The sequence below is a fragment of the Hakea prostrata genome, chromosome 4 (assembly GCF_041222555.1).
Source record: "Hakea prostrata isolate BN-2017 chromosome 4, UWA_Hpros_2, whole genome shotgun sequence".
Classification (NCBI taxonomy): Eukaryota; Viridiplantae; Streptophyta; class Magnoliopsida; order Proteales; family Proteaceae; genus Hakea; species Hakea prostrata.
The window spans coordinates 27,932,932-27,954,476 of NC_142603.1; the positions used below are offsets into that span (position 1 = coordinate 27,932,932).

Here is a 21,545-nt window from a genome sequence, read left to right on the forward strand (position 1 = left end):
TTTTTATTTGATTTCTTACCTCTCACCTATTTAAAATATAATAAACACAACAAAACCATGGGAAAAAAATCGGTGTATATCGCCGATACGAGGTGATATATCGCCATGTCAGAAGGATTCGACACGACAAAGAACATCGATACGATATTTACAAAAAATCGACGATAAATTGTTGAAATATCATGATATATTTCCAAAAAATCAATATATCGTGATAAATTCCGAAAATATCAAAAGTTTAAAATTTTATATTTTGAAAATATTCAAAATATCGAAGAGAGAGAGAGTGGGGGAGAAAAACAAGGTCGGTTATGCCTCTCTCACATTTGAACCACACATCGAAAGACTCTGAGAGAGGGTATGGCAGTGATGGATAAATGACGGTGGTGATTGGTGACTGAAACCTTGGTGGTGACGATGACAAAGTCGGAGATTTGAAGAAGAATTTTGTGCTTTCTTATCTCTGCAATCTCTCTTCTTATCTCTCTCGTCTCTGCAATCTCTCTGCCGCATCGCCGGTCTCATCTCTGTGATCTCCTCTTTGCCGTTCTCTCTCTGTCTCTCAAACTCACACCTGCAACAAGCGATAACTGCCCTTCTAATTGGGGTTTCCCATGAAATAATCGGTAACAATCGATGGAAATAGCAATGACGGAATGACCTAGGGTTTTATTTCGGTCGACATGTCGCAATATGTCGCCGTGTCGGTGGTTTCGCTAGCCATTGACACGGCGACATGAAACGATCATTTGGACCGTGAACAAAGTTGATTATTTTGTAAAAAGATACACTGAAGGACCGTGAACAAAACTGATTATTTTGTAAAAAGATACACTGAAAAATTATCTTCAGTTATATTGACACATGAGAAGTTCCAAGAAATATGAACTTTATAAAATTGAACAGATTATATCGCACACATGTCTTGTTTGATAGAAACTACACATACAACAAAATACAATAACTAAAACAAAGTCCCAGGTTGCAGCTCCTAGTTGAGTGTCTGGCTAGAATTGGAATTGGTGGATCCATCCCCTATTTATGGTAGTACTTTGAATATTATATGAAAACTTCTCATGACATGTTATATAAGTGGAATCATCAGTATAATGTAAATAACCCATATTAGAAAATGTGTTAAGGGAAAATACTCTGTATAACACTTGTTCAAACTATTATAAAGCAAAGATCAAGACTATTTAAACCATCAACAAAGCCAAAAAATAAAAAAGAGTAGAAACTTGAAACAAACTTTGCAAAAATCTTCTGAAATCTCCAAAGGAGGAGCAAATGGTGTTGTCGAAAGTTTTCAACCCATATCCCAGTCCAAGATAAAATTAGTCTCTCAGCGGTCTCAGATGGATGATGACTCCTTATTTATATACCCACATGCCTCTACAAAGTATCATAATTACATAACTTCCCTTTATATTATTGACAAGATAAACCTTTGGTGGAATTGTCACTTCCAATTCATATTTTTATTTACATTAAGGGTTCATTTAACTTCAACATTAGCCATCCATAATTAAAAGAATACATGCCTATCTATAGTATAGAGATAAATGTCCTCTCAAATTTAAGATCGAAGTCACCATATAGTCCAAATGTCATTTGGTCAACTAACAGGGAGGTAAGTGATATTTACGAGTTTTTTTATTTTTATTTTTAATTATTATGAAAAAGAAAAGTTATATCAATCAATCAAAAATGAACAAGAGAAAGAGAGAAATTACATACAGAGGGATACACTCATACACATACAGGGATTTACCGTTTTTTGGTGAATTTATACAACTGATTCTGATATCTGATGGACAAAGAAGAGATTAAGACAACAATTCGAATCGAAGACCAAAGAAGAACCAAGAAATGTTGAAGAACTTTAGGTCGATCGGTCACTAATGGCGTTTGACATTCCAACTTCTCTAATCCGTCAAGTGCAGAGTGCACTGCGTGAAGAGGCTGGTCTCTCCTCTTACGATCCAGATGATCCTTCCCTCCCCAACTTACGTTCCATCGAAGAATCACTAGCTGTTTTTGATCCTTCACCGCCTTATCTTCGATGCAAGCAATGCAGAGGAAGACTTATCAGAGATCTGCAATCCATAGTTTGCATCTATTGCGGTGCTCAACAAAGAAAAGAACTACCTCCAGAGCCTCTTCCGTTTAAAACTACTTTTGGGTATCGGTGGCTGCTAGAATCTCTGGACTTGAATGGATCTGTGAGTGTTTTCTTCTTGCTTTTAATCCCCACAAAGAAAACTAACCATTTATATTCTTAGTTAGGGTTCGTTTTGTTTGAACCTTTGGTTGGTAATGTGATTAATTACTTTTTCAAGAAATAGAAATGTTTTCAAATATTCGTTGAGTATGTATCTTGAACCAGTTGGTGAGATAAATAACAATAGTTATCATCTAATAGAATTAGTTTGGACATTTTTCGGATTTATTCAATTCGGAACTAGTAGAATAGGAGCTTTTGAGTATCAATTTTCGCAAGCGACAGGAATGGAGCCTGGTCTTGACCGGAATTTTTCCTGGTCTGTTGTTTGCCTCTCTATTTAGTTGGAATGGAGCCTGGTCTGTTGTTTGCCTATCTATTCTGGGCTCCTTATGCTCTACAAATGTTTCAACTAGTACAAGAGTAACTCAATTTAGCCAATGTATTTGTTAATTGTGAAGTCAGGTTTTATTTTTCTTTTGGCCAAAAAAAGGTCTTATTATTCCATATTTGAGAAATACTTTACGTTTTGCTCTGTCAGATGCCTGCTTTCTGAGGCAGAAATATGTCCTGTGGATTACTTGGTGACTGATGTAATTTTTATGCAACATATAAGCACTAAAATGGAGTTTGCAAGAATTGATTGCCACCCTTTGGTGACCTTCAATCTTGATGCATTTTAATTATTTGGACCAAAATGACCATCTGAGCTCTTTGAAGACCAAAAAGTGATTTTTCAGAGAAATGTGGAAGTTCCAGTGCTCCATTTTTTCCCAATTCATGAGAATAATGACTGCAAGGTGGGTCTGGGGAAAATTCAATTTTTTTTCCTTTGACACTGTGCTATTAATATGGGATGCCCAGGAAGCTGTGAATTTTTTCCTTTTGGTTTGGAAGATTGTAAAAGGCTTCAACATTTGGGTGTAGGTTTTAAAGTTACCATAGTAAGGATACTTGTGCTTTTTTCAGGTTGCAAATGCAATATCCAGTCCCTAGCTAGACCTATGGACTGATTTGCAACGTTTGATATATTGAAACCAGCTAGCAAACAAGAAAGAAGATAGAGCTAATAGAAAGAATATAAGCAGAAGCCAACTCTTGATAATTTAGGATAATCAAACAGACTTAATAATGTGGTCTAGTGGACCATCTAGGAATGTCTACGTGCTGAGAAAAATTGATAATTTTTGGAAAACAGATTACTGATCACTGAAGAATGGTCCAACAACCAGAAAACTCTTAATCTTGAAACCAGATTTGAATTTTGGCATATAAGTATCAGAGAGCAACTAATGTGAGGATCGGATTTGAATCCTGGATTATTAGATAAGCAATGAATCCAATATACTGATATAAAGCTAGCTGAAACTAGAAGCCAGAACAAAATTGTAGGATAAGAAGACGAAAATAGCCTTGGAAATCTATTTACTTGTGAAAGAATCAACTGTTCCACTATGGTATTCACGTTAATCGATGGAAATCCATAAAATCTTACCATGAATCCACAAGTAGAAAAAAAAAGGCTTCATTTCAAAAGAAACTCAAACTTGTATGACTAATGGCTAGTTCGATAGAAAGGATTCAGATAAATAAGTTTTGTGTTATCTTACCTAATGATTATCAAGGATTTGAGCAAATTATTGATACATCTGTTGAGAAATACTTTTGGATAGATATCTTCAGTAGCAAAGCAAGACTCAATATAAATTAACAAAGCATTTATAAGCAGAAGGGCTTTCTAGTTTTGGTGAATGGAACCATTTAATTCATCTCTGTCAAGTGATGAAATCCTATGCCAGTACAAGTTCACTGTGAACCTTTTCAAGTGCATCTTTGTGACCAATAGCTTGATTCCTCAAAATGGAATCTATGTCAACTACCATCCAGATAAAAAAACTACTGTGTGCTAGTCTTGATCTCAGTTTCCTGTATCTATATGTTTCTGGTGCTTCCAGCTGTGGAACAGGTGTTGAGAAGCCAAAGGTAAAATCAAGCCATTCATCAAGTCTATCTCTCATCTTGAAAGGCCACGGAACAGGCATCTAGTTATCTCCCTATGTGTTGTTTGATGCCAAAAGGCCATGGCCCTTAGATGCTGAGGCATTGTATTATGTCCTTTTTTATATTTTATTAGTTTTTCAACACTTCACACATTTATGTTGATTTATGATTATTGCTTTGGGTTTTAATGTACATGCTTATATTGCATCCTCTGCTCTACTTTGATGTGGAATTTCTCAATTCACATATTCGGTGATTACCAGTGTAATTGTATCATTTTGCATTGATTTTGCTTCTGTGTTGCAAATAAGAACAAATTTATAAATTTTCATGTTATATCACATATATTCCATGCCTGGGGCACCCAAGTGTGTGCTTTTTGCTTGGCACCGAGTTGCCCCTTAGTGCCTTGGAATGCCTGGTTGCCTGTAGCTTTGATACATAGACTTTCAAGATCTGACTCTTAACATTATAAGATAGCCTGAAGTTTCACACTTCTTACCAAGTTTAACTACAATTAAGAACTGTATGGAGGATCCTGAGTGGCAAAAGGAAGTATTGCATGCTGGAAGTTATAGGATTTCTGTGAAGGAAAACTCTGCTGTGAGTGTGGATGATCTGAAGGGTGATGAATCGAGAAGAAGAGATTGAGAGAATGGGTTGGCTTGTCTATAGTGCCACAGCCTGCCTTGCTTAATAATGTAGAATGGAAATTATGTCCTTCGGTAAATAAGATATGTAAGAGTGACTCATCTCTTATCCTAACATATAATGGAACTGGACGGTCTAGTCATAATCATATTCATGAAACACACCCTTCAAGTTGGTATATAGATAACTCATGCCCAACTTGAATACAATAGGATGCAATGACTTGAAAGTCAAAACCTCTGTGAATACTTAAGCTAATTGATTCTTTGGACGGACAACTTGTTCAAGTTTCTCCTTGTTGAAGGGTTTGTTGACCTCAATATTCTTGGTTATGTCATTTTTGACTGGGTTATGGGCTATACTGTTTGCTGCCTTATTATCATGGTAGAGCTTTGTGGTTCCTTAGATGTCACCCCTAAGTCACCAACTGAGACTTCGAGTCGGATAAGCTCACACATCCAATGCCATAGTTTGGTAATTTGCGTTTGCACTTGACTTGGATAGAATAGGTTGTTTCTTAGCCAGCTACCTGGATTTTCCTTGAGAAATGTAACACTTCCTAAAATGCCAATCTATTGTAAAGCTAAATCTGAGATCAGCTGAGCGCCAGTTTACCCATAAACCAGAGAACTAGAAACTAGGTCAGATTTCAGTTTAATTCAGTTTTTTATTTTTTTTTATTTTTTTAAGTCTGAAACAAACCAGTGACCAAAACTATGATCAGCCTTGGTTAGAATGAAGCTTGTCTGGTGTTTTTAACAACTGGTACAAGTTTCAACCAATTCCAGCAGTAGGATCGGATGTTATTGAGAAAAATAGGAACTTAGGTGCTGCAGACCAAAATACCTAGTAGAGTGAGCTCAGATTAGGAGAAGATGGTCTTTTGTAGTAGATAAGATTATGCTGGTTCAGCTGGAGAAATCGGCAGCCGGCTTGGTACAGTAACTTTGTCAAGAAGTAATCTTAGTTTGACAGTCTCTGTTAGGACCCCTCCTTATGAGCCTAACCTACCTTACTATCGACTCCTTAACAGCAGCAAGGACGACTCATATTAGTAAATAAAGAACATTAACAGATAAGAGAAACTGAATATCGCTGCATAAGTATTACGATAACAATTCAACTTGAATCACTACAACAGACTTGCCTTTCATCTGCTACTAATTCTTGGAATGATAAAACAGAAATAAGATAACTGTACTAACACCAGAAGGCCATTCCCTTCTCCTGAGAGGCTCCCTCTCCCCGCAAGATCAACTTGCCTTTCTCTTTTTTCTCCAAAAATGCCCCTTGTAACCATTCTTCTTCCTTGGCTCTGGCAGCGGCGGTAAGGGCTTCAAATTGGTTGCGATACTCAACAACTGTGCTTCCTTGCCGCAATTCCATGATCGCCTCCTGTGGTGTTCTTGCCTGTGATGAACCGAATCGCTTTCGCAGCTCCTGCTTCAATTCTTCCCACGTATGGAAGGGATTCTGTAGTTCTCGGAATTGTACCCACCCGATTGCAGGTCCTTCGAAGCAAATCAATGCTGCCTGTAACTTTTCTGCATCGGTGAGCCCTTGCAACCCAAAATATCTCTCCGCTCTAGCCGACCATCCATTTGGATCTTCGCCATTGAAAATAGGTAACTCCAGATACCTCGGAAAGAAATCACGACGCCCTAGGGAAGTTGTGGTTTGTGGTGTTTCTTGTACGATGGCACTCTGCGAGTTGTCCCTCACGGATGTTGGTGCCGTTTCAGCCTGCCTTCCCAAAGTAACTTCAGGCGATGGACTATCGATCTCTAAGGCTTTTCCCTTTGCCAGGTATGTTCTCAGTTCACTCATGAATGCCACCTGACTTTGTTCTACCTTATCTATTTTCGAATCGATCAATGCGAGTTGGGTTTGCAGGTCTTTCACACTGTCTTCCAATAATTCAACTCTGGACTCCATTCTACTTCTTACCATTCCCTGAATCGACGTGCTCTGATACCAGATTGTTAGGACCCCTCCTTATGAGCCTAACCTACCTTACTATCGACTCCTTAACAGCAGCAAGGACGACTCATATTAGTAAATAAAGAACATTAACAGATAAGAGAAATTGAATATCACTGCATAAGTATTTCGATGACAATTCAACTTGAATCACTACAACAGACTTGCCTTTCATCTGCTACTAATTCTTGGAATGATAAAACAGAAATAAGATAACTGTACTAACACCAGAAGGTCATTCCCTTCTCCTGAGAGGCTCCCTCTCCCCACAAGATCAACTTGCCTTTCTCTTTTTCCTCCCCCCTTTCCCTTACTCTGCTATTCCCCCTATATTATTCTTCCATGCCCTGGTCCTCTAACAAACTCGATTCTCTGATCCACTGTCCTGCTGCCATCTGTCCTACAGTTCTGTCTTTTAGTGCATAATAAGAATGGTGGTATTTGCCCACTCCTGAGATGCCACTTGGCCTCCCTCTACACCCGCTGCTGGTGTAGCTACCACATCTCCCTTGTTTCATCTATATTCTGCCCTGTTTCAGCCACTGTTTCTACTGTTCTTCTCTGTCTCTTCTTACGTTGATACACTTGTGTAATCAGGGGCGTATCAGTCTCCAACAAAAGCAGCAACTTATAAAAAGTACAGATGTTGAACAAGAGAAAAAGAGATGGCATAGATGGATTTAGCTCTCAACATAGTTGTCAAGGCGTCACCTAAGCGTCGCCTAGGCGTCTGGGCACCTTCGGAGCGCCTCAAATCGGTGTCGCCTCATTTTCAGGCAATAAGGCAGTTAGTTGCCTTGGGGTATGAGGCATCGCCTCAAACGCCTTACCCCAAGGCGTCTGCTTTTTTTTCTTTTTTAAATCACATGAAAGATGCCAAATCGAAGGCATATATTGAATTACTTATTAGATTCCAATTGTAAAGTATCTATTGTTTGAACCTATATGCATATTTATAATGACGCTACATGTGATCAAATGTTAAAATAAAAAATAAAAAAACAAACAAAATCGAAAGAGAATAAGTTCTTGACTTGAGTCTCACACTCTCACTCTCACTCTAATCCCTAATCTCTTTCTCTTCCTCTCTTCTTCTCTTCCATTCCCGCAACGACACTCTGGCAAGCCGCGCAACTGATGACTTCTTCTCTTCCTTTCTTCCCGCGACTTTTTATTTAGGACCTACTATGTGTGGTTTGTAGTATGTTGGATGACTTGAGGTAGGCTAATATTAGTTTTTATTTTTTATTAATTTTTATTATTATCATATAAGATATGATAGATTTATAATGAATTGGAGTGAATGAGATGTACACTAAAAATTTCACTTAAAACGCCCCAACCGCCTCAAAAGCGCCTTGGAGGCGCCTCATCGACTCATCGCCTCAACTAGCCTAAACCGCCTCACATCGCCTCATCGCCGTGACAACTATGGCTCTCAACAGAAAGGTCTTTCAGCCCTAGGATTTAGCAATCAACAGCAAGGCTCCTTTAGCTCTCACAGCAAAGCCCTAACCCTTCTTATCTCTCATGCAAGGAAAGTAGCTAGCTTCATCATTTTTCTGGGCTCTGAACTGCGAATTACATATTTATAGAGGAAAGGTTTGCTTGATGAACAGAAACTCCTAATATTACAACAGAAACCAGGCTTTGTTTAGTTTTTAGCTAATATACTCAGTAATAACAAAATAAAATGAAAATCAGAGGCTACTAGACTTTATTATATGGCAACATGCGTGAATAACTAACACAGAAACTAGGAATGACGACAATGGTAACTGCATAAGATCATCAGTCTTCTAAAGGTCTTCACATGGTCTGGTCTTGGGCCCCACAAAATTTTTGAATAATATTTTTCCAATACCAAAATAAAGGCTGTGACACTTTGACATTACCTTTTCCATGGACAGTATCTTGGCCTCTTACTGGTCTTTCAAGAAGAGCAGCTGGACTGATTTAACCTGGTTCGGTTTGTCCAATTGAATATGGCTTAATTTTTCTCAGATTCTACATTACAATATGTTGAATGGTCTGAGAAATCCTGATTTATGTCTAAGTGACACAGTAGACCTTTATTTATATTAGTAATATGGAAATAAGAAAACAAATATTCCCAATGTGGGATAATTGCATTAAGTCCTCCTAACAGACAGTTCGACCCTGCTAAATATTGCTACTGCTTCTAACTCCCTCTCAAGTTAGTGCATAGTTCTATGCACCAAATTGTTAACAGTATTACTAAAGACTTTGGTACCTAAACTCTTTGTAAGCACATTAGCCCTTTGATTGTTAGAGGTAACAGAGGAGATATGGATCAGCCCACAATCTTTTCCTTGATGAAGTGCTTGTCAATCTCTACATGTTTGGTCCTGTCATGCTGTACCAGAGTATAAGCTATGCTGATTGATAACTTACTATCCGAGTACAGTTGTATAGGTGTCCCAGAATATGGTTTAAGCTCTTGAAGCAATCCCTTCAGCCATAACACTTCACAAATACCTTGGGACATTGCTCTAAATTCAGCTTCAGCACTGGACCTAGCAACCATTGCTTGTCTTTTTCTCCTCCAAGTTACCAAGTTGCCTTCCACATAAGTATAGTAACCAGAGTAGTAGACCTTATATCATTAGGACATCCTGCCTAATCCGCATCTTATATGCTTCGATCTTTAAGTGTCCACAAGAGTGGCTTTTAAGTACCTTAAGATTCAGGTAGATTGGGCTTGACGGGAGTCTCAACTAGCTTACACCCCAACATTCCTGTTTCAGTCAGCAAATCAAGAGTAGAGACAGAAATACCATTGGCTGAATATGCCAATTTCTATACCTAGGAAGTATTTGAGTTTTCCCATATCCTTTATCTCAAATTCGGTTTCTAGGAAGGTCTTTAAGGTTGAAATATCTTCAAAATTGCTTCCTATGATCACAATATACTAGTAGTACAATCATATGGGAGTCCTCTTTCTTGACAAACAAGGTGTCCTATGGACACAATAGCTTTATGGAATCTACTAGACCAAGTCCTCAGAGACTACTTCAGACCATACATGGCTCTTTTTAACCTTTAAAGCATTCTATGAGTTTGAGCAGTAGCATATTCAGGTGGTATATCCATATATACCTTTTCTTGAGTTTTTCCCATGGAGAAAAACATTTATCACATCAAGTTGTTGTAGGCTCCACCCTTGATTTACTACAAATGAAAGAACTGCCCAAATTGTATTCATCTTGGCAATTGGGCCAAATTTCTCCTGATAGGCAACTGGGGCAAATGTCTCCTGATAGTCTATCCGATAGGTCTGAGTAAAACCCTTGGCTATCAATCTTGCTTTGTGTGTTTCTATTGTTCCATTTGCCTTTGTGTTTGATGACGAATACCCACTTGCACTCAATAGTTCGCTTTCCTGTAAGTAACATCACTAGTTTCCATGTCTTCTGCCTTTTTTTGTTTTTGGTTGTGTAGAGCTCTTATTTCCTCATCCATTGCTTCCTTCCGAGTTGGGTATGTCAACGCGTCCTACCATGTATTAGGAACGAAGAAGAGGAGAAAGAGGAAACAAAGCTTTGAAACTTTGGGGATAGGGACTGATATGAAACAAAGTTAGGGATTGGGTGTTTGGTGCATGTGCGTGGCTGTTTCGTTAATGCAATTTATAAGTCTAGAGAGTATTCAAAAGTTGGTTAAACAATAGACTCACCGGGGTGGTTGCTTTGAGACTAGGCGCAACAGCTTCAAATTGGCGCAAGACAGTAGGGGGAACTTCTCTTACTGAACACCATTTACATGTCTTCAAAGGTGATGTTATTGGTTTTCTCTTGGGATGTTGAATTGTTACTTCAACTAGGGTGTGGTCAAATCCAAGCACAACATGTCTATGCCCATGAATTCCCCCAAATAGATGTAACATTGAGTTGTTACAAAATACCCTCTCTACACTTTCCTTAATAAGGTCTTTCCCCTTTCTTTTGTTGGACAATGAGTGTTTTGGTCCGGAGTATTTGATTTCATGGAGGGCACATTGGTGGATTGCTTCCTGAAATTTTGTCATTCAGGACTGCGGTTTTGGCCTACTCCCACTTTATCCCCAGCATACATGATTTATTAAAATCTCCTAGCACAATCCATGGAGTGGTTACAGAGTACCTAGATGGATTAGCTCTTTCCATATCTCGTGAGATCTCGCACCATGGTCGTGGCAATTAATAACCAATTCTCAAAAGAACTACAAATAAAACCAGATATATCTTCAAATTGTAGTGGCATATTGATAGCACTAGCAACAACAAGATGAATCAATATCAATTGCAATTCATCATGTAAATTCATCAATCTTCATCAAAACCTTAGTTCTTCTTATATGAATTAGGGTTTCACCACACACAAGAAAACCTTGAATGACTCTCAAACTGGCAATTTTTATAATTTTAGAACATGATCTGTAGTCATTGCTCTAACACCATGTAACAAAATTAAAATTAAAATAACTAGGAATAATAAAGACTGAAGGGAATAGAGAGTTGTGCAAGATGTAGCTTTCCCCCTTAGTAGTGTATTTATTATTAAAAACTTTCCAGATCAGTGAGATCTTCAAATTTCCCTAAATCTGTTTACAAGATCTTCATGTATTACTATCCTAAAATAAATTTGCTTGATACCCAAGTAACAAGCAAGATGTGAAATTTTGGAATCTTTTATTCAGATTTCGTCCTTAAGTTTTGGTGCTTTTTTTTTTTTTTCTCTTGAAACCTAACCCAAAGTGGTGTTGTTGATGGGTATATGCCCAGTGTATACGAGATTACGAGCGAACTTGGAAGTATGGAACATAAATTTTAATGAATGTAAATATGGATATGATACTAGAGAACACTAAGATATTCATTAAATTGCAACAAAAAAGACAACAACTAAAATTCAATATACAAGTAGTCAAGTACAAATGTAGAAGTTAGTAGTAAGTATACACAGTTAAAATAGTATCCAGTGTATAACATAGCAGTATATGAATGAATTACAAATTACAAATTTACGATACACATCTATGAATACCCTAATGATAGCTTTTGTGTTGTGGTGGCTCTATCCCTTGAACCCTGTAGGCTTACCTTTGCGAATAGTGGACATACTCAACCCATGTCATCGAATCCATGTAGTGCTCTGTATAGTTGGAAATTGCCTTTGTGTAAATAGCATCATCCGCATGAAACAACAAACTAACTTAAAGAAAGTGTCACAAGTGTAAGGACCGTTGCAAAATTTTGGTGAGATTTTGGAAATTTTCCGAGATTTTGGTGATGTTTCAAACTTTTCGATTTCGCTGAAATTTCATCTCATTTCACTGAAAAGTAGTACTATGGTAACAAGAAGGAAATAAAACAAATCTCGCTAAGTATTGCTTGCTAGTCAAGCCGCATAAAAATATTGCAAACAAACAAAAAAAAAAAGAAAGTAATATCCTAATCTAGTAAATAGGAGCCAAGGTAATAGAACAAAATAAAATAAAATCTAATCCAATTTATGTTGGTCACCACATAATGTGGTTGCCATTGAGGTGGTAAATCATGGATATTTTAACATTCTATTTTTATTGGATTCAAATTAGGGAGCTTGGGGTATTTACTTATTTATACAAATACAAAAATGTAAATTGTGAAATTTAACATAAGTGTCTACACAGTTTGTCCTGCTTTGGTTTACAACCTTTTTTTGTGTACCATGGTTTCTTGAAAAACTAAGATATTAGTGCCTTCTTTTTTGGTTATCTATGTGGAATATTCATATCATACTAATAACTTCTTTTTTGCTTGGTTACTTTGGGCTTCTATTCATAGTTTTGTTTAATGCATATATGCCCTGATACCTTGGTGATCAATCCATATGAATAGATTAAAGCCATATCCTATATTTGATGGTTATACATATCAAATTTCTTGATAGATACCCTCACACACATAGAACACAATTCGGTCGTAACTTGCAAAATTTGGACCAAAATTTCCCATTTTGGGAACCTCGAAACAAAAAACTAGAGGACCGAAAAAAAATCCCAAGTTTCGATCGAAATTGTTGAAATTTTGTCGAAACCTGTCAAAACCTTGTTCAACCCAGTTGGACTAGCTGGTTCATGAGAAAAAAAATTCCCAAATTTCGTGGGAAACATGGGAAATTTTGTGGGAAATATGAGAAATTTCGTGGAAATCTGGGAAATTTTTCGTGGAAACTTGAGATTTTTTCCTGCAAGTATCATAACTTTCACAAATTTTCAATTTTTGTTTGTTTCTTTCATGTTTCCCCAAATACCACGACAAATATCCCCTCCATCAGGACTTCCCTATCCAAATTGCGTATTCCCTAAGACTGGTTATCTTAGGCATGTTGATGACCAGACTTATAAAGTTGCAGTTGTCGATTACTTTGACAACCATAATCATAAAATGCCATGGGATGTCTATGTTCGTTGGTTGGAGGAGAGGATGTTACAGGTATAGTACTACTCAGCTCACAGGATGGATCCACCGAGGTACTCCTTTTGGCACTGAGTTGTACTTTCCTTTTATTGTCAATTACTTTGTATTTGATGTTTTGAAGTTAGAAATTATATATTGAATGTTATGTACTTAAGTAGCTAAGTTTATAGTGTACTTCTCGGACAACTCTACATTGATGTTATGTACATTGAATGACATATCTACATTGATTTTTTTTAGCAAAATACATGTGCCAATATGTTCTTTATACTCTAATTAGCTTAAATGCAGAGTCCCACCCTCAAATACTCCCTAAAACCTGTCAAAACATGTACAAAAAAGTCCTAAGTTTCCTCAAAATTTTTCAGTTTCCCACCTAGGTTTCCCATTTTCACCCGGTTGACACTTGAGTTTCCCTCGAATTGTTTTCTATGCTCACAAGCACATCAAAACCAAGTGACTAGTTTTGCAACCTTTCCCTTCTTGTGCTTTCAATTGGTACTCACTTGCTCCCCATCATTGGAATCTTTAGCATATGCCAGAACCATCTCTCCTGAGTCCCGACCATTGCTCATATTGTCACCTACATGCTACAACTCCTCTCAAGCCCCCATGAAGTCATGCATTTTTATGTTTTATCCTTTTCTGGAATTGCTGCTGGTTATATGTCCTTACACCTAATCTCATCTTTAATCACTTGCATGGATCTGGTAATTTTGTATGTTCATTTTGATGAGAAGTGGATTTATGTTTTAGTACTGTAAGATTCATTCTATATTTGTATGCTGGATGAACATTAGTACATTACTAATCTTTGCTTGGTAATAGTGTACATTTGATCATTTGCTTTATTAGAGATTTTTGGAGCTGCCTTATTTGGAATATGGATTTGTTCCTGCTAAAGAAGATAATTTCTGGAAACTGGCATGGATGTGATGGGCTGTGCTAAGGACAGTTCATTTGCCTTGTGCTGAAAAACAGTTTTGATAATATTATCTGGTGAATTATTTTTCATTTTATAAAATGTTGAACAATGATTGTTTTCCACTACAGGAGACTGTTGATTTATCTGCTGGATTGAATGGTTCAACTAAAAGCCATAATGTAGCCAAGGAGGAGTTGGTTTTGTCTGATCTGTTGGATATAAAACTAGATTGGCTTGCTGAGCCCGAGAAAATTGAAAGTAGCTTTACCAACGAAGCATCAATCCCGAATAAGAGTTCTTTGAACTTTGCAGGAGTTGACTTTGACAACTTTTTCTCTGCAACAAAGAATGAGGATGTTCCTAATGGGTCAAAGGAAGATTTTGTTTCGAATGAGAAAATGAATAAAGAAACGGAAACATTTCTTGGTCTGGGAAGTCTAAATTTGTTTGAGAATGTTCAATCTTCTGAGGAAGCACCAAGACCAGTAACAACTGTTGGTGATGGTGACCCTTTTTCAGATTGGACGGCTGAGTTCCAGTCTGCTAGTTCTGGAAATTTTCCCGGGGACTCCAAATTTGATCCTTTTCTCGGTTCTAGCATTATTTCCGCTAGTGCTATGGAGTCCACCTTTGCTCTTGAGAAAGATGTGACTGTGAACTTAAAAAATGATGGCAGTGGAGTTGATGTAAAAGTAACGAATGATTCTTTTCCTTTGACTTCTAAAAGTGATGACTGGGTTCAAGGTAACTTGTGGGGTACTTCCGGTACTGAGATATCTGGCAGGATGGAGCAGTTTGAGATGAATAATAAAACCAACCATGTTGAGCCTAAAACCAACTTAAATAATCTCTCCTCTAATGGTGAAAGCTGGTTTGAGGATGATTTATGGCAAAACAGCAGTATGAAAGTGGCTGAGAGTAAAAAAATTAATGAAGATGATGATTCGGATGTTTGGCATGATTTTACGAGCTCAGGAAATATGCCAGACCTCTTTTCAAATCTTTCAACCACGTCTGGCTCTGCAGTAATTAACTCTGAAGCACAAGCTTCAGGAAAAAGTATGGCGGACTTATCCAATAACTCAAATGAAACGGACTTTTTCAGCTTTTCTGGAGTATCAAGTGTTAAAAATCCATTGACGGAGGTGAATGATTTGCAATTAGAACCTTCAATTCCTAGCAGGTATGAATAATTATGATGCTTCTGGAACTTGATATTGTTTTAGCACTTATTGCTCTGTTTGTTCTTGGAATTCTTTTTGAATCTTGGATTTTTTTTGGCATGGATTGAACTGAACCATAATTAAGAGTAGCAATTAAACGTCCAGACTGATTGTTCCTTGTTCTTTCTTTGGTGCTCATTTTGTATCTTTTGTCTCAGTCCTGACCCAGTTAGAGATTAGTCTGCATGTTTATTAGTATTTGCTTCTCAAGAATCTGGCACTTATCTTGTGATGCTTGTCTTGATTTCAAATTTTTGTTGCTTTTTTTTCCAGCTGCATCATCTGGTTGAACTGTTTGGCAATAGAAGTACCCCCTCTGATACATTATTTTTTGGTGACTGGTGTAGAGCTCCTAGATATGATTTTTAGCACTGCATCTTTTTCCTGAATTTGTCTAAATTGACAACAGTAACTGAGCCTTTACAGCTGCTTGTGGTTGCTGGAGCAGCAATGCTGCTTCAAGAACAACTTAAGGCTTGAGGCACTAGGGGTCATCTGGGGTTGCCATTTGTCAGTCCCCCTTTTTATCTTTCTTTTCTTTTCTTTTCTTTCTTTCTTTCTTCCTCTTTTTTTTTTTTTTTTTTTTTTTTTTTTTTGGGGGGGGGGGGTGGTGGTGGTAAGGACACCATGAGGGGCCAAAAAAAGGTAGATGCTTCCCTCACCATCAGCATTTCATTGTATATAAAATCACTGTTGTCATTCCATGCATTATGCAGAGAAAATTTTATCATAAAAAATTCTTAGGAGGCTTCATCACCTTTTTTATTACTTAAAAATTACCCAGTTAAGTCTTGGTTTGAAAAATCAAGGATGCCTATAATTAGCCAAGTGGGTCCTAATTAGAATTGACACAAACATGAACTAAGATGATTAAATTAAGATGAGCCCAACACATGATGGGCTAAGCTATTGACATTTAGACCATTAAAATTAAACCATTCTCTTGATTCACTATAAGCAAGTATAGGCCCCTCTTCTAGCCTGTTTTTGAAGCAAACTATCAGCCTACAAAAACCAAGTCATAAATAAATATCAGCCTACAGCCACCATTAGGGAGAGTGGATTGACTTTTCCAGAGGGAGAGGTTGTAAGATTCCTTCATATCCGCATCTATAGGGGTAACCGTGCGTGAAGTATTAAGTGGATTGGAGTTGACACAGATGCACGGATTGGATTGGTCCCTATCCCAGTAGGAGCCCAGCAGGAACAACCATTTATGAACTCATTAGAGAGGAGAAAGCAACGAGTTGGAATAGCTCTGGAAACGTTGGAACCACAATTGCACGATTACCAAGGTCATCGATGGTCTGTTATAGGGCAGATTCGTAACACTATCATATGGGTGAAAACAACCATATGTAATTGAATCTATTGAATCATTGGTAGATGGTTTTGATTGAGGGCATGAGCCTTCCCTTGAATGACATAAAGCCCGGGCGAGTCATTAATTGAGGCGGAACGGCAGGGAGACGCTGTAACCTTGATCGCCTACTATTATGGGGGCAAATTGTTGGTGCATCGATAATAGAGCATTGGGGGCTGAGGGTGGTAAATCCAGATTGCACAAACAAACTTCTTCAACCGAAATAGTTGATTCGTTCACTTATCTGCCCTATATAAATAGTAACAACCGGGGTAATCAATCCATTGTTGCCCCCTTTATTGTTTGGTCCTGCACTGTGATCAGACCTTTATCTCTAGCAGCCCCTGTTTGTTAAAGATGTTGACCAGTCTTACTATTAGCTAATGTAGGCCCAGTTAAAAAATTGGTCTATTTTTTACGGGGTTTTGGGTTGTTGTTCTAAATGTTTTTAGATGTAATGGGTTAATCAGAAGGCCTTTCAGGCCCTAAAACGTACCCGAGATTAGTCTTTTGATTTATTAATAGAATGAGGCCATCTGAGTCTTGCGGATTAAGTAGTTTTTTTACTTTTAGTTTATGAATTAGTCTATTGTATTCATAACTAATCTTGTTACCACTAATTTAGTTAGTTTATTCCATTATGTTGTTTATTAGTTGTGTTCTATTAGTTTATATATCAGTGGTAAATTGTTAAAATGTACTCAAATACAAATTCTTGCTGGATTTCACCATTGAAACAAAAAAAAAAAGGGGGTTAGATGGAAGGGGTATGGGAGATTACGCCTAACCAAATACTTGGAAGAAAAGCCTTGTGGTAGGCTCGGATGATGATAGAGAGAACTGAAGGCAGGCTGAATCTGCAGCCATAGAGGAATTACATAATATGCATCAGCTCTAAGAAAGACTAATTAAATAGAAGTTTCTACCCTGAGAAGGACTAGACAAAAAGACTTAGTAAAGGATTTTCTGTACTCAACTCGTAAACCCATTTTTAGGTCCATTAATTTGGCCGATTACAAAAGAAACCCTTCCAATGAACCCAAATATGTATATGACCCATTCCTAAGCCTATTCATTTGGAAAATATCTTAGTTCTGGGCTGGATCTGTATCACTAGGAAGTATAAAGTGAGGGTATCGTATTGGAGCTGATCCAAAAGTAGCTCCGAATGTCCAATACATGATAGGCTATGTGGAACTTTTTGAGGTGGCATAGCCACATTAACTGGAGGCCTATGGATGTCACTGTACAGAGGAGTATTTAATTTGGATTGAAGGACCTAAAATGACCTCAATTTTCTTAATATTTCAGAGAAGGAACTGAAATGCTGCCAGATGCTTCAATGTCTAGTTTTCCCATCTTGTGGTTTGTTTCTTCTTATCTACCGCTGGGTTTATTAATTTATCGTTATGGATTACCCAGTGTGCAAATTTTATTTCACATTGTCCACCTTTAAGAACCTATTATGGGGAAATTATTTTTTTGGTCTCTTCATCTCAGAGCTGCATTGAGATACACCTTACGCTTGATTTAATGTGTACTTCGAAACTGTCTGGGCACTGGCCAGCCTTCCTAATGTATCCAAGAATTCCAATAACAGCCTCCTCTCTTCTCCCCATTTCCTGATCCCAAAGGGAAAATAGCCTTGCAGGCCATGTTAAGTAAAGGCTGTTAACCGTACAGTTGGTTTCGGATGTATATCTTCTTTGTGTTCCTTGCATTGTTTCGTTAACTTATTTCCCTCTCATTAATGATGCTCACAATTGAAATCAAAATTGGAGCAGCCTACACTAGTAGCAGCAGATTTATGTTTAGGAGTGTTTATCTGGTTACATAAAGGACAGCCCATTAACTTCATAAAATAGCCAAGCTATAACCAAAGGCTAATTGAAGGTCTTGATTGTGCTTAGGTTGCACTCATTTCCTTTAACGGAGTTGCACATTTGGAATCATTTTTTGTTTTAAATTATTTTTTATTATTATTATTATTATTATTATTATTATTATTATTATTATTATTATTATTATTATTATTATTATTATTATTATTATTATTATTATTTTGGCACATTTGGAATAATTTCCGTTGAATTGAGTATGATTGTATGTGTGATAGCATCTACTATATCAGGAATATCAATGAACCCAATTATTGCAATTGCTCATTATGCCCTTTTTTAGCTTCTAGGGTCTATTTCTCTCTATATCTCCTCAAGAAAAAAAGACTTTCGGCTGATTTAGAATCAAGAAATCACATCCATCTATTAGTTAAAGCCTATTCTTTAACAGCCAGATTCTTGCTAACAGAAAGAGAACCTCCTATCGAGCTTGAATCAGAATATCCTTCAGTCACCCCAGGTGAGGAGTTCGGCTAAGCCGGAAAGATAGATCGAGTTTAGCCTCTTGATTGAAAGAAGCCGGTAGCAAAGGAAGTGGCAGCAGTGTTTTGTATAACTGCTTTTAGGTCGAGAGATTCATTCCTGCACATTTGGAATCATTTCCTTGGTTGTTTGTGTTGGGTAATAATTACAATGCTTATGAATCAGCTTTGTCTTAATTCCTGATTTCATGTGTGATCGTAGGATGGTGGACATGGACAACCACACTGGAGCTGATGCCAAGGCAGGAAGCAGTATAGATGGGAATTCAACCACAACCATTCAATCAGAGGTTGCTGACCCTGCTGTAGAGATGTTGATGAAAGAGATGCCTGACCTCTCCTTCATGCTTGAGAAAGACCTTAAAATCCCTCCAAAATGATGGTTTTTTTTATTCACTTTTTGTGAATTAAACCCATTTGTTGTTTTGAGCATGTCTGATGTTAGATTGGTTCTCCCTTTTATGTTGTAAAGCCAATTCTTTTCAGATCTTGTTCTGCCTCTTCCGTAGAATGAGCTAATTGGATTCCTACCCCCCCCCTCCCAAATGGTGCAACATGTCAGATATATTTTGAGCATAATGAAGGGTAGGATTAAGGCTCTTTTTGGTATCAATTCTCATTCTCTATTATGCCTATTTAAAAAAATAAGTATAATACTTCATTATTGTTTAAGAATGAAAAATGGTTTGGTGAATATTGTCAAAAATAAATTATGGAATGAAAAATAAGTTTGGTATGTCAAAATAAAAAATTGTTAGAAAATGATAGGGAGCAAGTGAGAAAAGAGAAAAGATATATATATATATATATATATATATATATATATATATATATTTAAAAAAATGTATATTGACTATTTTACCTTCATTTTAACTATAATATATAAGTAATCATTTGCATAAATGAAGATAATGAAATTCTCACCATAATATATAAGTAATCCTTTTTCTACTATTTTAAATAAAAACAAAATTCATAATAGATGCCAAACAATTTAAAATAATGAAAATTTCTCATAATTGAGAATGATAATTGATACCAAAAAGAGCCTAAGTTCGATTCCATTTTAGTCATGAGTTGTCAATTAGCACTGTTGGATCATTGCTGAGACTCAAGTTTTGATTTTAGAAATATTGGTAGTAGCATATATGTGCTAGTTCATTAGTGTTATTTTTCTAGTCCTAAAAACCTTTGGCACCAAATGTGCCTCCAATCTTTCAAAAGAAATAGAGATTTGAGATTACGACAAAGTGGCTTTAATGCATTGGGATCCAAGTGGGAGGATCCTTGTGTTTTTCCTTAGCCATGGATGTGGACGTGGATGTGGACGAGGTAAAAGACCGAATAATTATCTTCTATAGGATGGAAATAAACAAGAGAAACATAAGGATTCTCAAAGTAACTCTTCAAATAGTAAAGATAATGATTGTTACCGATGTTGAATGAAAGGTCATTGGTTGCGTGTTTTTCATACTCTATAATATTTTGTCAAGGTTTATCAAGCTTCAATTAAAAAGAAGGAAAATAATGTGGAGACAAATTTGACTTTCCAAAATAATGGTATTTGTTACGGGAGATGCGCACTTGATTGGGTGGCAATCTCACCCGGGACGAGGACCAATTTTGTGGTTGGGACGTAAGCCGATCAAACATGACTAATATGGAGCGCCCCATTCATGCTAGGACAAAGAAAGTAATGTCAACACGAATGGAAGGTCTATCCCAGAGATAGCCAGACGAGAAAGCTATCGAGACCTTGTCGGTTCTAAATAAGGTAACCCACACACTATTTAACAAGGACTCAATCCTTAGGTAAGCACCCAAACATTTTCTAGTGAATTTCTAAGCAACATTCGCTCGAGACCTTAATCTAATCCTCGACTGGCTTAGCCAGGCGGTTACCCGACATCCTAGCCGGCCCGCGTCTAATCCCTTGGCATACCCGAGTGTGTGATCCACAGCCCCGAAGATCAAGTATCGAGGAAATCATCCTTCCACATACACAATAACATAATCATGAACAAGATATAATCAATGTAACATTATATAGGTAAAGAGATCAAGGTAAGAAGAGAGAATGACAATATCATCAAAGTGCGGAAAGAATGATACCAATATAATAATCAAAATGTAGAGTGTGTGGAAAATCACTCCACATATAACAGCGGAAATGTAGCTCGAAAATTAAAAAGGAAAGATTACAATTGATTCCCAAAAGAGAAAAAGCAAAGAAATAATCAAATTAAACTAAGGTCTCTTCTGACTTAGAAAGTGTATCTTTATAAACATAAACTAGAGAAACTAAACACGACCGCTTCCACTCCAAGGTAGGTC

General features: G+C 37.1%; 1 protein-coding gene across 1 annotated transcript; it reads left to right on the forward strand.

Moving 5' to 3' along the window:
- Positions 1 to 1,726: 1,726 nt before the first annotated feature.
- LOC149018639 (uncharacterized) lies at positions 1,727 to 19,977 on the forward strand. Its single transcript, XM_089152798.1, has 3 exons — positions 1,727 to 2,225; positions 14,374 to 15,428; positions 19,414 to 19,977. Exons 1-3 carry the CDS (start codon positions 1,905 to 1,907, stop codon positions 19,589 to 19,591), a joined length of 1,554 nt encoding a protein of 517 aa, XP_089008924.1. The 5' UTR covers positions 1,727 to 1,904; the 3' UTR covers positions 19,592 to 19,977.
- Positions 19,978 to 21,545: the final 1,568 nt, after the last annotated feature.

Excerpts from the sequence above, each read along its gene's own strand:
- LOC149018639 (XM_089152798.1), top strand. The coding sequence starts at position 1,905 with ATGGCGTTTGACATTCCAACTTCTCTAATCCGTCAAGTGCAGAGTGCA. Across the intron at positions 2,226-14,373 it reads CTCTGGACTTGAATGGATCT|GAGACTGTTGATTTATCTGC; the intron begins GTGAGTGTTTTC and ends TTTCCACTACAG. Across the intron at positions 15,429-19,413 it reads GAACCTTCAATTCCTAGCAG|GATGGTGGACATGGACAACC; the intron begins GTATGAATAATT and ends GTGTGATCGTAG.